Consider the following 18,186-nt stretch of genomic DNA (forward strand, 5'->3'; position numbering starts at 1 on the left):
GTCATAATACACCTTATCGCTATTAGCCTTATCTGCAGGCTGACCCGGCCGCTTGAACTTTTGACGCATACAACAATCACTTTTCCATTGTGGCGTCAGATATTTTGTTTTCTGACGTCAAAATTTTACGGGAACCTGTGTGATATCCAGTAATGGCGGACAAATAGCGATAAGGTGTATTATTTGGACTAGGGCAGAATTACATGAAATTATGAAGTATCTTGTCAAATAATTTAGCCTCACAGGCACTTTTGGTCATTGAGAGGTCGATCTGCCAAATTAGAAACAAGTGTTTGTGTTTATCCTTACTTTGGTGAAGTCGACTCATGTATATAAATTGTTATGTCAATGGCAATGTAGGCCTACATGTACATGTATGTTTACCTGTTAAACGGTGAATGATGATACTCTCGATCTCTTTTATTTTTCGAATGTGTATACGTGGTGTATACTTGGATAATCTATTCAAAACAGCTCGTATAATAATCTGTTCGATACAGCTCGAAGTCTACCTTTCAACGTTATTGCAAATATGAATGAAGGTTATCTGGTTATAAGGTAAGAATCTCAAAATCGTACATGCAGCAACACAGGAAATGGTAGTGAGGTATTTTCGTACCTTGTCCAGGTATCAGGTCCGTTCGTACCTCTGCTATTTCGTACCAACATGTAACATTGAATGTCCTTTGGCATCTTTTGTCTATCTTTTATCATGCCATAATTTCTGTTCCAGTTGAATAAATGTTCATTAAGGTGATATACACCTTCAAGGGTATGGATGTAGGTTTTCAGAATAACGAAAAACTGAAATACGATACCCCAATCCAGTTCCAGGACAAAGAGGGGGAGAGGTTCCAACTGCATGTCCCCATTCAAATGCATTGATCGTCCACCCCCAACCCCCCTGGATCCGCCACTGAATGATGGTTTCATTTTTATCAGTTTGACAGGAATGTTCTTATTGCTTTTTCCAATGTGGTGAATACTATTTGTTGACTATTTAGTTGTTCCATTTTTGCATGTGCATTTGTTGATGGAGAAATGTATTATATGAACAATCATACCAATATATACTCTGGTAACAGAAACACAAAAATGACACAGAAATTAACAATAATAAACAACACTCCTAATGCTCAGGTTGGTTGTCATCGTGCAACACAGTTAATAACACCATATAGGAAAAACATAGAACTACTTTTGTCATACACTGTCAAACATCCAAACAAACATCGGCTCCCGTCCGGCATAATTTGACTTACTTGGCAAATGGCCATGGGGGTCTGCACAGATTAGATAGAAAGTGTTGAAAGCTCTCTCTTTAAAGATACCAAGGAGGGAGCCCCAGCTATATATAGTTGCTGGCAGTCAATTGAAACAAGCGAAAAAGAAACAGAAGATCTTGAACCCTATATTAAACACATGAGACAGAAAAATACATGCATGTACTGATTGATTGATAGATTGATAGTTTGATTGATTGATTGGTTGGTTGGTTGGTTGGTTGGTTGGTTGGTTGGCTGGTTGGCATTCAAACACATGGCTTTGTTTGGACTTGTTTGTTTGCTTTTTGGCCTTGAAGGTTTGTCCCTGATATTTTATTAACTGTGCATTTGCATTCAGTTATCGCAGAACAAATGTATTCGTTCATTGTGTATTAATGTACGTTTTTTGATTGAGTTAAGCCTGCCAATTGATATTTTATCGTGTGTTTTTCTATGTTGTGATGTTATGCTATTGTTTCAGAAAAAGGGAGAAGGTTTGGATCCATTAAAACGTTTAATCCCGCTGCAAATGTTTGCACCTGTCCTAAGTCAGGAATCTGATGTACAGTAGTTGTTTGTTTATGTAATTTATACGTGTTTCTCGTTTCTCGTTTTTTTATTCTATATAGATAAGACCGTTGGTTTTCCCGTTTAAATGGTTTTACACTGGTAATTTTAGGGCCCTTTATGGCTTGTTGTTCGGTGTGAGCCAAGGCTCCGTGTTGAAGGCCGTACATTGACCTATAATGGTTTACTTTTTTTAAATTGTTATTTGAATGGAGAGTTGTCTCATTGGTACTCACACCACATCTTCATATATCTACATAAAACTCTTTAAATAGTGCCAAAATCACATAATTTGCCTCTTTGTACATGACCTTGACCTTTGACCTTGTGACCTCGTCAAGGTCATTGCTCTACAATGTCATTGCAAAAGACCCTATGGGTCAAGGACCTTTTGTTTAAGAGTTAAGCTTAATAATGGCTTTTTACAAACCATCAATGTGGATTATGTCCCTTTCACAATGGTAAAACCAATACAGTCATAATGTAACAAAGTTGCCCCTTGAAGTACCAATCATTTTTCACTATGTAAATTTTCTGTTTCTATAACCATTCGAGAATTATAGGGAAATCAAAGACATATAAAAATCTAAAATATGACCTTGACCTTTGACCTTGACCTTGTTTTCATTTTTTTGGACCAAGGATCTCAAATCAAAAGACTGTAGTCCTCTTCTTTATATTGTTAATGAGTTATATTACCATACGTATGATATAAGATATAAACGGGGAAAACTCGCGTCATATGTCTACATACCCTTTCGACTAAAATTTATGTGTTACGACATGTCGTAACTAACAATTTTATCAAAATATTTTGTCGATATCTTATATGATTTCTGAAAAAAAGAGATAACAAGCCAAAATCAAAATTTTGATCATGACCTTGACCTTTGACCTTGACCTCATTTTCATTTTTTTGGACCAAGGACCTCAAATCAAAAGATTCTAGGCCTCTAACACTTATTGTTTTCCAGTTAAAAATGCATATCACTTATATCAAATATAAAAGGGGAAATAACTCTCATATGGAGTCTCCGTATAGATTCGGTCAAAATTAATCAAATCATCCTGAGGATATAACGAGTAATTTGGTAAAATAAATTTGTCCGTTTCTTATACGGTTGCGAATATTAAGCGATAACAAGAAAAACAGTGTTTGGGGAGATAACTCTTACATTGAAAAGATTTTGGGTACGCGGTGTCAGTTACAAAAGCGTAATAACTGTTCGATATCATATACCATATGTCTAAGCGACATCTTGCCAAACAAAAAAACTGTGAAGGAAAAAAAAGTCGGCGGAAGAAAAAAAATAATAATAATAATAATAATAATAATCAGAAGAAATCCAATAGGTCTTTCCACGGAAAAGTGGAAAGACCTAATAATTAAAATGTCAATTGTTCTTGAACAATTGAGAGGTCTTTCCTTTTCGAAATGTAAAGTACATGTTCCAATAGGCATAGAATGCATTGAAAAGCTCTCAAACACACACAAAACCGTTAAAAAATGACAAAAACAACAAATTCGATAATTTGGACATGACCTTGGCTTTTGACCTTGTAACCTTTGTGAAGGTCATTTGTCAACAATGTCATTGTAAAAGAACCCATGGGTCTAGGACTTTTCGTTCAAGGGTTAAAGCTAATTTTACCTTTTCAGAAACCGTTAACAGGGGTTATGCCCCTTAAGAATACGTCAAATCCTTTTGGTCAAAATGTAAAAAAGTTGTGCCTCAGTCACTTAAACATTTTTCACTGTTTACTATTTCTGTAAGATTAACTGTTTTTGAGATATCGACTAACAAGTTGAAAGGTCAAAGGTCAAGGTGAACCTTAAAAACATTTAAAACACTAAAAATCATCAAACTAAGGTCAAAAACACATAATTCCCTATCTGGGACATGACCTTGACCTTTGACCTTGTGACCTTTGTCAAGGTCATTAGTCCCCAATGTCATTGCTGAAGACCCCATGGGTCTAGGACCTTTGGTTATGTAGTAAAAGCTGATTTTCTCTTTTCAGAAACCTAAATTAGGGGTTATGCCCCTTACAGAAAGGTCAAATCTCTTTGGTCAAAATGTAACAAAGTTGCGCATTAATGACCCAAACATTTTCCACTATTCAAAACTTCTGTAAGTATAATGGTTTCTGAGATTATCCCATAACAAGGTGTTAGGTCAAAGGTCAAGGTCAACATACAAATTTGACCTTGAGGTATTTTTCAAAGATACATGAATTGATGATGATTGGTGAAGATCCTAGGTGTCTACGACTTACGGTTTCTGAGTTTTGGTGGCCAACCGACACCGGTTAATTTTGATGGGGGCATAACCCTACCAATGAGTCGTTGAATCTTTTCGATCCAAATGTAACGAAGAACCGGGGTCTGGTCCTGAACAAATTTCACCCTTTGTTTTTTTTCTACCTATTACGGTTATGGTGTTGGAACGATAACAAGGTTTTTGGGTTTCGGAGGGATTACTCCGAACCGACAAAATATTTCGACTCACAGGGTGAGTTCCAGATAGGTATTCATGACACCTATACAAAGTGTGAAGATGAAAGCGACACGTCTTACGGTTAACGCGGCTAAATTTGTCAAAGTTTGACGGAAGAATAATAATAATAATAATAATAATAATAATAATTAAACTGTCAATTGTTCTTGAACAATTGAGAGGTCTTTCCTTTTTTAATGTAAAATACATGTCCCAAGAGACGTAGAATGTATTGAAAAGGTCAAGGTCAACCTTAAAAAGCTCGAAAACACACTAAAAATCCTTTAAATAAGGTTAAAAACACTAAATTCGCTATCTGGGACATGACCTTGACCTTTGACCTTTTGACCTTTGTCAAGGTCATTGGTCCCCAATGCCATTACTGAAGACCCCAAGGGTCTAGGACCTTTGGTTATATAGTAAAAGCTGATTTTGTCTTTTCAAAAACCTAAAACAGGGGTTATGCCCCTTATAGAAAGGTCAAATCTCTTTGGTCAAAATGTAACAAAGTTGCGCCATAATGACCCAAACATTTTCCACCATTTAAAACTTCTGTAAGTATAATGGTTTCTGAGATTATCCCATAACAAGGTGTTAGGTCAAAGGTCAAGGTCAACATACAAATTTGACCTTGAGGTATTTTTTAAAGATACATGAAATGATGATGATTGGTGAAGATCCTATGTGTCTACGACTTACGGTTTCTGAGTTTTGGTGGCCAACCGACACCGGTTAATTTTGATAGGGGCATAACCCTACCAATGAGTCGTTGAATCTTTTCGATCCAAATGTAACGAAGAACCGGGGTCTGGTCCTGAACAAATTTCACCCTTTGTTTTTTTTCTACCTATTACGGTTACGGTGTTGGAACGATAACAAGGTTTTTGGGTTTCGGAGGGATTACTCCGAACCGACAAAATATTTCGACTCACAGGGTGAGTTCCGGATAGGTATTCATGACACCGATACAAAGTGTGAACATGAAAGCAACACGTCTTACGGTTACGGAGGCTAACTTCGTCAAAGTTTGGCGGAACAAAAAGAATAATAATTAAACTGTCAATTGTTCTTGAACAATTGAGAGGTCTTTCCTTTTGTAATGTAAAATACATGTTCCAACAGACGTAGAATGTATTGAAAAGGTCAAGGTCAACCATAAAAAGCTCGAAAACACACTAAAAATCCTTTATATAAGGTTAAAAACACTAAATTCCCACTCTGGGACATGACCTTGACCTTTGACCTTTTGACCTTTGGCAAGGTCATTAATCCCCAATGCCATTACTGAAGACCCCAAGGGTCTAGGACCTTTGGTTATATAATAAAAGCTGATTTTGTGTTTTCAGAAACCTAAAACAGGCTTTATGCCCCTTAAAAAAAGGTCAAATCTCTTTGGTCAAAATGTAACAAAAATGCACGGTAATGACCCAAACATTTTCCACTATTTAAAACTTCTGTAAGTATAATGGTTGCTGAGATTATTCCATAACAAGGTGTAAGGTCAAAGGTCAAGGTCAACATACAAATTTGACCTTGAGATATTTTTCGAAGATACATGAATTGATGATGAATGGTGAAGATCCTAGGTCTCTACGACTTACAGTTTCTGAGTTTTGGTGGTCCACCGACACCGGTTAATTTTCATAGGGGCATAACCCTACCAATGAGTCGTTGAATCTTTTCGATCCAAATGTAACGAAGAACCGGGGTCTGGTCCTGAACAAATTTCACCCTTTGTTTTTTTTCTACCTATTATGGTTACGGTGTTGGAACGATAACAAGGTTTTTTGGTTTCGGAGGGATTACTCCGAACCGACAAAATATTTCGACTAACAGGGTGAGTTCCAGATAGGTATTCATGACACCGATACAAAGTGTGAACATGAAAGCGACACGTCTTACGGTTTAGGCTGCTAACTTCGTCAAAGTTTGGCGGAAGAATAATAATAATAATTAAACTGTCAATTGTTCTTGAACAATTGAGAGGTCTTTCCTTTTTTAATGTAGAATACATGTTCCAACAGACGTAGAATGTATTGAAAAGGTCAAGGTCAACCTTAAAAAGCTCGAAAACACACTAAAAATCCTTTAAATAAGGTTAAAAACACTAAATTCGCTATCTGGGACATGACCTTGACCTTTGACCTTTTGACCTTTGTCAAGGTCATTGGTCCCCAATGCCATTACTGAAGACCCCAAGGGTCTAGGACCTTTGGTTATATAGTAAAAGCTGATTTTGTCTTTTCAAAAACCTAAAACAGGGGTTATGCCCCTTATAGAAAGGTCAAATCTCTTTGGTCAAAATGTAACAAAGTTGCGCCATAATGACCCAAACATTTTCCACCATTTAAAACTTCTGTAAGTATAATGGTTTCTGAGATTATCCCATAACAAGGTGTTAGGTCAAAGGTCAAGGTCAACATACAAATTTGACCTTGAGCTATTTTTTAAAGATACATGAAATGATGATGATTGGTGAAGATCCTATGTGTCTACGACTTACGGTTTCTGAGTTTTGGTGGCCAACCGACACCGGTTAATTTTGATAGGGGCATAACCCTACCAATGAGTCGTTGAATCTTTTCGATCCAAATGTAACGAAGAACCGGGGTCTGGTCCTGAACAAATTTCACCCTTTGTTTTTTTTCTACCTATTACGGTTACAGTGTTGGAACGATAACAAGGTTTTGGGGTTTCGGAGGGATTACTCCGAACCGACAAAATATTTTGACTCACAGGGTGAGTTCCGGATAGGTATTCATGACACCGATACAAAGTGTGAACATGAAAGCGACACGTCTTACGGTTACGGAGGCTAACTTCGTCAAAGTTTGGCGGAACAAAAAGAATAATAATAATAATCAGAAGAAATACAGTAAGGTCTTTCCCTTTAGTAAAAGGAAAGACCTTAATAATAATAATAATAATAATAAACAGAAGAAATACAGTAAGGTCTTTCCCTTTTGTAAAAGGAAAGACCTTAATTAAACTGTCAATTGTTCTTGAACAATTGAGAGGTCTTTCCTTTTGTAATGTAAAATACATGTTCAAACAGACGTAAAATGTATTGAAAAGGTCAAAGTCAACCTTAAAAAGCTCGAAAAAACACTAAAAATCCTTTATATAAGGTTAAAAACACTAAATTCGCTATCTGGGACATGACCTTGACCTTTGACCTTTTGACCTTTGTCAAGGTCATGAGTCCCCAATGCCATTACTGAAAACCCCAAGGGTCTAGGACCTTTGGTTATATAGTAAAACCTGATTTTGTCTTTTCAGAAACCTAAAACAGGGGTTATGCCCCTTAAAAAAAGGTCAAATCTTTTTAGTCAAAATGTAACAAAGTTGCGCCATAATGACCCAAACATTTTCCACTATTTAAAACTTCTGTAAGTATAATCGTTCCTGAGATTATCCCATAACAAGGTGTTAGGTCAAAGGTCAAGGTCAAGATACAAATATGGCCTTGAGGTATTTTACAAAGATACATGAATTGATGATGATTGGTGAAGATCCTAGGTGTCTACGACTTACGGTTTCTGAGTTTTGGTGGTCAACCGACACCGGTTAATTTTCATAGGGGCATAACCCTACCAATGAGTCGTTGAATCTTTTCGATCCAAATGTAACGAAGAACCGGGGTCTGGTCCTGAACAAATTTCACCCTTTGTTTTTTTTCTACCTATTACGGTTACAGTGTTGGAACGATAACAAGGTTTTTGGGTTTCGGAGGGATTACTCCGAACCGACAAAATATTTCGACTAACAGGGTGAGTTCCAGATAGGTATTCATGACACCGATACAAAGTGTGAACGTGAAAGCGACACGTCTTACGGTTAACGCGGCTAAATTTGTCAAAGTTTGGCGGAAAAAGAATAATAATAATAATAATAATAATAATAAACAGAAGAAATACAGTAAGGTCTTTCCCTTTTGTAAAAGGAAAGACCTTAATTAAACTGTCAATTGTTCTTGAACAATTGAGAGGTCTTTCCTTTTATAATGTAAAATACATGTTCCAACAGACGTAGAATGTATTGAAAAGATCAAGGTCAACCTTGAAAAGCTCGAAAACACACTAAAAATCCTTTATATAAGGTTAAAACCACTAAATTTGCTATCTGGGACATGACCTTGACCTTTGACCTTTTGACCTTTGTCAAGGTCATTAGTCCCCAATGTCATTGCTGAAGACCCCATGGGTCTAGGACCTTTGGTTTTATAATAAAAGCTGATTTTGTCTTTCCAGAAACCTAAAACAGGGGTTATGCCCCTTAAGAAAGGTCAAATCTCTTCGGTCAAAATGAAACAAAGTTGCGCTGTAATGACTCAAACATTTTCCACTATTTGAAACTTCTGTAAGTATAATAGTTTCTGAGATTATCCCATAACAAGGTGTTAGGTCAAAGGTCAAGGTCAACATACAAATTTGACCTTGAGGTATTTTTCAAAGATACATGAATTGATGATAATTGGTGAAGATCCTAGGTGTCTACGACTTACGGTTTCTGAGTTTTGGTGGTCAACCGACACCGGTTAATTTTCATAGGGGCATAACCCTACCAATGAGTCGTTGAATCTTTTCGATCCAAATGTAACGAAGAACCGGGGTCTGGTCCTGAACAAATTTCACCCTTTGTTTTTTTTCTACCTATTACGGTTACGGTGTTGGAATGATAACAAGGTTTTTGGGTTTTGGAGGGATTACTCCGAACCGACAAAATATTTCGACTAACAGGGTGAGTTCCGGATAGATATTCATGACACCGATACAAAGTGTGAACATGAAAGCGACACGTCTTACGGTTACAGAGGCTAACTTCATCAAAGTTTAACGGAAGAATAATAATAATAATTAAAATGTCAATTGTTCTTGAACAATTGAGAGGTCTTTCCTTTTATAATGTAAAATATATGTTCAAATAGACGTAGAATGTATTGAAAAGCTTTAAAACACACTGAAAATCCTTTAAATAAGGTCAAAAACACATAATTCGCTATATGGGACATGACCTTGACCTTTGACCTTTTGACCTTTGTCAAGGTCATTAGTCCCCAATGTCATTGCTGAAGACCCCATGGGTCTAGGACCTTTGGTTATGTAGTAAAAGCTGATTTTGTCTTTTCAGAAACCTAAATCAGGGGTTATGCCCCTTACAGAAAGGTCACATCTCTTCGGTCAAAATGTAACAAAGTTGCGCCTTAATGACCCAAACATTTTCCACTATTCAAAACTTCTATAAGTATAATGGTTTCTGAGATTATCCCATAACAAGGTGTAAGGTCAAAGGTCAAGGTCAACATACACATTTGACCTTGAGGTATTTTTCAAAGTCACATGAATTGATGATGAATGGTGAAGATCCTAGGTGTCTACGACTTACGGTTTCTGAGTTTTGGTGGCCAACCGACACCGGTTAATTTTCATAGGGGCATAACCCTACCAATGAGTCGTTGAATCTTTTCGATCCAAATGTAACGAAGAACCGGGGTCTGGTCCTGAACAAATTTCACCCTTTGTTTTTTTTCTACCTATTACGGTTATGGTGTTGGAACGATAACAAGGTTTTTGGGTTTCGGAGGGATTACTCCGAACCGACAAAATATTTCAACTCACAGGGTGAGTTCCGGATAGGTATTCATGACACCTATACAAAGTGTGAATATGAAAGCGACACGTCTTACGGTTAACGCGGCTAAATTTGTCAAAGTTTGACGGAAGAATAATAATAATAATAATAATAATAATTAAACTGTCAATTGTTCTTGAACAATTGAGAGGTCTTTCCTTTTGGAATGTAAAATACATGTTCCAACAGACATAGAATGTATTGAAAAGGTCAAGGTCAACCTTAAAAAGCTCAAAAACACACTAAAAATCCTTTATGTAAGGTTAAAAACACTAAATTCGCTATCTGGAACATAACCTTGACCTTTGACCTTTTGACCTTTGTCAAGGTCATTAGTCCCAAATGTCATTGTTGAAGACCCTATGGGTCTAGGACCTTTGGTTATATAGAAAAAGCTGATTTTGTCTTTTCAGAAACATAAAACAGGCTTTATGCCCCTTAAAAAAAGGTCAAATCTCTTCGGTCAAAATGTAACAAAGTTGCGCCATGTTGACCCAAACATTTTCCACTATTTAAAACTTCTGTAAGTATAATGGTTTCTGAGATTATCCCATAACAAGGTGTTAGGTCAAAGGTCAAGGTCAACATACAAATTTGACCTTGAGGTATTTTTCAAAGATACATGAATTGATGATGAATGGTGAAGATCCTAGGTCTCTATGACTTACGGTTTCTGAGTTTTGGTGGTCCACCGACACCGGTTAATTTTCATAGGGGCATAACCCTACCAATGAGTCGTTGAATCTTTTCGATCCAAATGTAACGAAGAACTGGGGTCTGGTCCTGAACAAATTTCACCCTTTGTTTTTTTTCTACCTATTACAGTTACGGTGTTGGAACGATAACAAGGTTTTTTGGTTTCGGAGGGATTACTCCGAACCGACAAAATATTTTGACTAACAGGGTGAGTTCCAGATAGGTATTCATGACACCGATACAAAGTGTGAACATGAAAGCGACACGTCTTACGGTTTAGGCTGCTAACTTCGTCAAAGTTTGGCGGAAGAATAATAATAATAAACAGAAGAAATACAGTAAGGTCTTTCCCTTTTGTAAAAGGAAAGACCTTAATAATAATAAACAGAAGAAATACAGTAAGGTCTTTCCCTTTTGTAAAAGGAAAGACCTTAATTACTAAAACATATTGCTATGCTTTTAAAAAATAAAAACACATTCCTTACAATAAGAGAACATAATGTTTACTTTTATAATTTGAAATGACTGCATGTTACTTTTTTTCTTTTAGTATGATAGGTCTACAGATGGGAACGTTAGTAGCTCAGGTTGTAATTATTGGTGATCTCGGACCAGCAATCATATCAAAATTTACAGGAATAGAGGTTAGTATCTAGGACAATGTAGGTCTCAGTATAATCTTTGGGATTTTGAACAAAAATATTTTTTTTACCCTTGATTTAGAAAAATTATAAAGTTTTATAAATCTAATGAATAAATTATTTAATGATAAATACAGAAGTTATTGCAATTTTTATTAATGCTAAAAATGTGACGACTTGAGGATCCCATTGATTAGAACTTATATTCTATTGTTTGTAGCTTTTCCTGAAATTGCAATAAAGAAACCTTTTTGCTAAATGCACTCAATTATTTCTAGAATTACCGTAACCTTAATTATGATCGATTACACAACACTTTTTTTCTATTTTCAGAATAGCAGTAGTCTGAGGACCGGACTGATAATATTAACATGTCTAGGAGTAGGTCTACCTTTAGGACTACTGAGAAATCTAAACTCCATCAGTAAAGCTAGCACTCTTTGTATTATATTTTATGCTGTTTTTGTTGTTTATGTAAGTATAGACTACCTTTAGGACTTCTGAGGAATCTAAACTCCATCAGTAAAGCTAGCACTCTTTGTATTATATTTTATGCTGTTTTTGTTGTGTATGTAAGTATAGATAATAATTATTAGTTGACTGATTTATTTTTTTATTAAATAATACTTTTGTGCTCTTTTGTGGCAGTCATTTTTTATTGGTGGATAAAGTCTGAGTGCCTGGAGAGAGCCATGACCTTTGGTAGGAAAGGTTAAACTCCTAGTCAATTATGAATGGAGTGGAATTACCATGTGCAGGATTCCAACTCTCATTCTTAGTGCTGACAGGCTAACCAAACAGTTGTTTGACTACTTTAACCACTCGGCCACAGAAGTCCTATTATAGGCAACTGTACAGCCTTAAGGCCACGGTTTTTTAATTTGTTGGTTTACGGATTTTTTCCATAAAAAAGTCGGGTCGGTCAGTCGGAAAAAAAAGAAAAAAAATATCTTTCAAAACAGAAAAAATATGCAAAATAAATATATACTTCACCTTACTAACAAAATGTTTGTCTAATATGCTGTTTTGTCATCATTTCTTAACATTAAGTTCGATGAAATATTATTGATCAGTGATCATGAACATCGCATGACATCGTTTAATAATTTCCTGTAAAAAAGGGGGGGTTGCACGGACAAAGACGAAATTACGTCATTTCACAAACAAGAAAAACAGATTCGCGTAGCTCTCAATCAATTCCAGAAAACTTGGTGAATAATGATCTTCAAGCACAAAAACTGATAAAGAAAAAAAATGTAAAAACGTCGTACAAAAATAAGTTTCAACACCTGTGTCGAAAAACATAATAGACTCGTCCACTGGAAAAACGACAAAATCGGGTTTATCAGTTGTCATGCAATCCGGTTTTTATCCCAATGGTCGATATTTTTTGTTATCCATGAAACAAGAAAATTTCAAATGATTTGTTAATATTCAGTACTTTAATTGATGTATTCCACCTGTCCACATTTGGAAAAGTCTATTTCTCTGAGATGATGCATCTTACGGACTGATGACAAATAAGGGAAACGATCTTATTTTGTTATTGGTTTTAAACACAGGTTTCGTTCCGCAAAATTATTTGCGCAACAGACATTTCAAGGTCAGTTATAATTGATTTGTCTATTTTTAGAAACGTAAATTGGAAGCTTTATTTTTTGCAACAGAAAGTGTTATCAACTTTGTTAATGATTAATGCATTTCATTTCATAAAAAGGGAAGATTTTAATTATTTTTCAGGGATAATGCATTTATAAGGGTCGGCGGGAATAAAAAAGCATGAAAAGTCAATTTTATTTTTATTCTGAAAATCGGCAAAATCGGGTCGGCGGATCCGTAAACCAACAAATAAAAAAACCGTGGCCTAAACAATGAGAAAAACTTGTACTGTGTGGTCAGCTATAATAAGTCCTGACATGAAAAATATGAAACAATTCAATAGAAAACTAACAGCCTAATTTATAACAAAACAGTTTACTAAAAAAACAAATGTTACAGACATGAATAGACAACAACAACCACTGAAGTACAGGCTCCTGACTTGAGACAGGCACATAAAGAATGTGGTGGGGTTAAACATGTTTGTGAGCGCTCAACCCTCCATCTAACCTGGCACAGTGGTGTATCAGTACAACATAAGAAAAAACTATACAAATCAGTTGAAAAGTCTGACATCAATCAAACTGGACATGCACAGGTACTTATACATCCAAAAAACAACAAGACACTTTAAGTACAGATCTGAGAGTACTCACAGTTACTGACAGCTAATCAAATTACAACTAATGTAAAAAATCAGGTAACTTAGACTAAAACATGTAAAATATCAATGAGGACACATCAAACATCCAATGAATTTAGGGTGGACCTGTAGTTATTTATTTAAATTTTCCTTAATTTAGATAACATTTGTAGACAGATATTGTTAGATATATAGCAAGTATGAATGTTGCCAAATGTTTTAAAGATTTTAATCACATTCTTAATATATACACAATTTAATGTAGGTAATATAAATAAAATGATATATATACGGTAAACATCAACCACAAGAATATTGACTAATTTTTCTGTAATATTTTATTTTCCAGATTGTGACGTTATCATTACCAAATTTATTAGCAGCTAACTGGTACTCCAAAGTATATCTATGGAAGACCGATGGACTGTTTAAATGTTTACCAATATTTTCTTTTGCCTTTGGATGTCAAACGTAAGCTCATTGTAAGCTTCTTTTTATTTGAGAGTCAAGTTTGCTTTTAAAGCAAAATTATTTCTAATTGTTGAGTTATGAACCTCTAATTACATATTTGGACTAACACATAAAAACTTAAGTACCAGTACTTCAGTTTTCATACTACATGCAAGAATGTGTATGTTTATATAAAAAAAGATGTGGTATAATTGGCAATGAGACAACTTTTCACAAGATACCAAATGAGACAGAAATTAGCAACTATAGGTCACTGTACAGCCTTCAACAATGAGCAAAGCCCATACTGTATAGTCTGCTATAACAGGCCCCAAAATGACAAAAGTAAAGCAATTGTTTATATTTGCTCAAAATGGATTATTGACTTGGCAGTAGAATTAAGGAACTGTGGAATTAGAATTTTATTTTGAATGATAGAGGTGAATATTTGAGATTGAAAGTTTATTTGAACAACCCGAAAGAAACAACAACCTTAGAATCCTTTTGCTTTTATATAATATGAACCATTATTTTGTTTAAAAAAAATAAAATATAATGTATTTTGTCTATTTTTTAGGCAGCTTTTTATATTATATGATTCCTTGGTGGATCCTTCACTGACAGGAATGAACTCTTATTGTTTATTTTGTGTATTTCAGGCAGCTGTTTATATTATATGATTCCTTGATGGATACTTCACTGACAGGAATGAACTCTTATTGTTTATTTTGTGTATTTCAGGCAGCTGTTTATATTGTATGATTCCTTGGTGGATCCTTCACTGACAGGAATGAACTCTTATTGTTTATTTTGTGTATTTCAGGCAGCTGTTTATATTGTATGATTCCTTGGTGGATCCTTCACTGACAGGAATGAACTCTTATTGTTTATTTTGTGTATTTCAGGCAGCTGTTTATATTGTATGATTCCTTGGTGGATCCTTCACTGACAGGAATGAACTCTTATTGTTTATTTTGTGTATTTCAGGCAGCTGTTTATATTGTATGATTCCTTGGTGGATCCTTCACTGACAGGAATGAACTCTTATTGTTTATTTTGTGTATTTCAGGCAGCTGTTTATATTGTATGATTCCTTGGTGGATCCTTCACTGACAGGAATGAACTCTTATTGTTTATTTTGTGTATTTCAGGCAGCTGTTTATATTGTATGATTCCTTGGTGGATCCTTCACTGACAGGAATGAACTCTTATTGTTTATTTTGTGTATTTCAGGCAGCTGTTTATATTGTATGATTCCTTGGTGGATCCTTCACTGACAGGAATGAATTCTATTGTTTATTTTGTGTATTTCAGGCAGCTGTTTATATTGTATGATTCCTTGGTGAATCCTTCACTGACAGGAATGAACTCTTATTGTTTATTTTGTGTATTTCAGGCAGCTGTTTATATTGTATGATTCCTTGGTGGATCCTTCACTGACAGGAATGAACTCTTATTGTTTATTTTGTGTATTTCAGGCAGCTGTTTATATTGTATGATTCCTTGGTGGATCCTTCACTGACAGGAATGAACTCTTATTGTTTATTTTGTGTATTTCAGGCAGCTGTTTATATTGTATGATTCCTTGGTGGATCCTTCACTGACAGGAATGAATTCTTATTGTTTATTTTGTGTATTTCAGGCAGCTGTTTATATTGTATGATTCCTTGGTGGATCCTTCACTGACAGGAATGAACTCTTATTGTTTATTTTGTGTATTTCAGGCAGCTGTTTATATTGTATGATTCCTTGATGGATCCTTCACTGACAGGAATGAACTCTTATTGTTTATTTTGTGTATTTCAGACAGCTGTTTATATTGTATGATTCCTAGGTGGATCCTTCACTGACAGGAATGAACTCTTATTGTTTATTTTGTGTATTTCAGGCAGCTGTTTATTTTGTGTATTTCAGGCAGCTGTTTATATTGTATGATTCCTTGGTGGATCCTTCACTGACAGGAATGAATTCTTATTGTTTATTTTGTGTATTTCAGACAGCTGTTTATATTGTATGATTACTTGGTGGATCCTTCACTGACAGGAATGAACTCTTATTGTTTATTTTGTGTATTTCAGGCAGCTGTTTATATTGTATGATTCCTTGGTGGATCCTTCACTGACAGGAATGAACTCTTATTGTTTATTTTGTGTATTTCAGGCAGCTGTTTATATTGTATGATTCCTTGGTGGATCCTTCACTGACAGGAATGAACTCTTATTGTTTATTTTGTGTATTTCAGACAGCTGTTTATATTGTATGATTCCTTGGTGGATCCTTCACTGACAGGAATGAACTCTTATTGTTTATTTTGTGTATTTCAGACAGCTGTTTATATTGTATGATTCCTTGGTGGATCCTTCACTGACAGGAATGAACTCTTATTGTTTATTTTGTGTATTTCAGGCAGCTGTTTATATTGTATGATTCCTTGGTGGATCCTTCACTGACAGGAATGAACTCTTATTGTTTATTTTGTGTATTTCAGGCAGCTGTTTATATTGTATGATTCCTTGGTGGATCCTTCACTGACAGGAATGAATTCTATTGTTTATTTTGTGTATTTCAGTCAGCTGTTTATATTGTATGATTCCTTGGTGGATCCTTCACTGACAGGAATGAACTCTTATTGTTTATTTTGTGTATTTCAGGCAGCTGTTTATATTGTATGATTCCTTGGTGGATCCTTCACTGACAGGAATGAATTCTTATTGTTTATTTTGTGTATTTCAGACAGCTGTTTATATTGTATGATTCCTTGGTGGATCCTTCACTGACAGGAATGAACTCTTATTGTTTATTTTGTGCATTTCAGGCAGCTGTTTATATTGTATGATTCCTTGGTGGATCCTTCACTGACAGGAATGAACTCTTATTGTTTATTTTGTGTATTTCAGGCAGCTGTTTATATTGTATGATCCCTTGGTGGATCCTTCACTGACAGGAATGAACTCTTATTGTTTATTTTGTGTATTTCAGACAGCTGTTCATATTGTATGATACCTTGGTGGATCCTTCACTGACAGGAATGAACTCTTATTGTTTATTCTGTGTATTCAGACAGCTGTTTATATTGTATGATTCCTTGGTGGATCCTTCACTGACAGGAATGAACTCTTATTGTTTATTTTGTGTATTTCAGGCAGCTGTTTATATTGTATGATTCCTTGGTGGATCCTTCACTGACAGGAATGAACTCTTATTGTTTATTTTGTGTATTTCAGGCAGCTTTTTATATTATATGATTCCTTGGTGGATCCTTCACTGACAGGAATGAACTGTATTGTTTATTTTGTGTATTTCAGACAGCTGTTTATATTGTATGATTCCTTGGTGGATCCTTCACTGACAGGAATGAACTCTTATTGTTTATTTTGTGTATTTCAGTCAGCTGTTTATATTGTATGATTCCTTGGTGGATCCTTCACTGACAGGAATGAATTCTTATTGTTTATTTTGTGTATTTCAGACAGCTGTTTATATTATATGATTCCTTGGTGGATCCTTCACTGACAGGAATGAACTCTTATTGTTTATTTTGTGTATTTCAGTCAGCTGTTTATATTGTATGATTCCTTGGTGGATCCTTCACTGACAGGAATGAATTCTTATTGTTTATTTTGTGTATTTCAGGCAGCTGTTTATATTGTATGATTCCTTGGTGGATCCTTTACTGACAGGAATGAACTCTTATTGTTTATTTTGTGTATTTCAGTCAGCTGTTTATATTGTATGATTCCTTGGTGGATCCTTCACTGACAGGAATGAATTCTTATTGTTTATTTTGTGTATTTCAGACAGCTGTTTATATTGTATGATTCCTTGGTGGATCCTTCACTGACAGGAATGAATTCTTATTATTTATTTTGTGTATTTCAGACAGCTGTTTATATTATATGATTCCTTGGTGGATCCTTCACTGACAGGAATGAACTCTTATTGTTTATTTTGTGTATTTCAGTCAGCTGTTTATATTGTATGATTCCTTGGTGGATCCTTCACTGACAGGAATGAACTCTTATTGTTTATTTTGTGTATTTCAGGCAGCTGTTTATATTGTATGATTCCTTGGTGGATCCTTCACTGACAGGAATGAACTCTTATTGTGTTTTTTTTCTGTATTTCAGGCAGCTGTTTATATTGTATGATTCCTTGGTGGATCCTTCACTGACAGGAATGAATTCTATTGTTTATTT

The 18,186-nt window shown here is 35.2% G+C and overlaps 1 protein-coding gene across 1 annotated transcript in view; it reads left to right on the forward strand.

Moving 5' to 3' along the window:
• Nucleotides 1-18,186, forward strand: part of LOC143046333 (solute carrier family 38 member 10-like) — a 113,863-nt gene that overhangs the window by 70,268 nt on the left and 25,409 nt on the right. The window contains exons 5-7 of the mRNA XM_076219440.1: nucleotides 11,208-11,301; nucleotides 11,632-11,772; nucleotides 13,890-14,011. Of these exons, the coding sequence (XP_076075555.1) occupies nucleotides 11,208-11,301; nucleotides 11,632-11,772; nucleotides 13,890-14,011 (357 nt within the window). The remainder of the gene's footprint in view (nucleotides 1-11,207; nucleotides 11,302-11,631; nucleotides 11,773-13,889; nucleotides 14,012-18,186) is intronic.

Source organism: Mytilus galloprovincialis, chromosome 9 (assembly GCF_965363235.1).
Source record: "Mytilus galloprovincialis chromosome 9, xbMytGall1.hap1.1, whole genome shotgun sequence".
NCBI classification, from domain to species: Eukaryota; Metazoa; Mollusca; class Bivalvia; order Mytilida; family Mytilidae; genus Mytilus; species Mytilus galloprovincialis.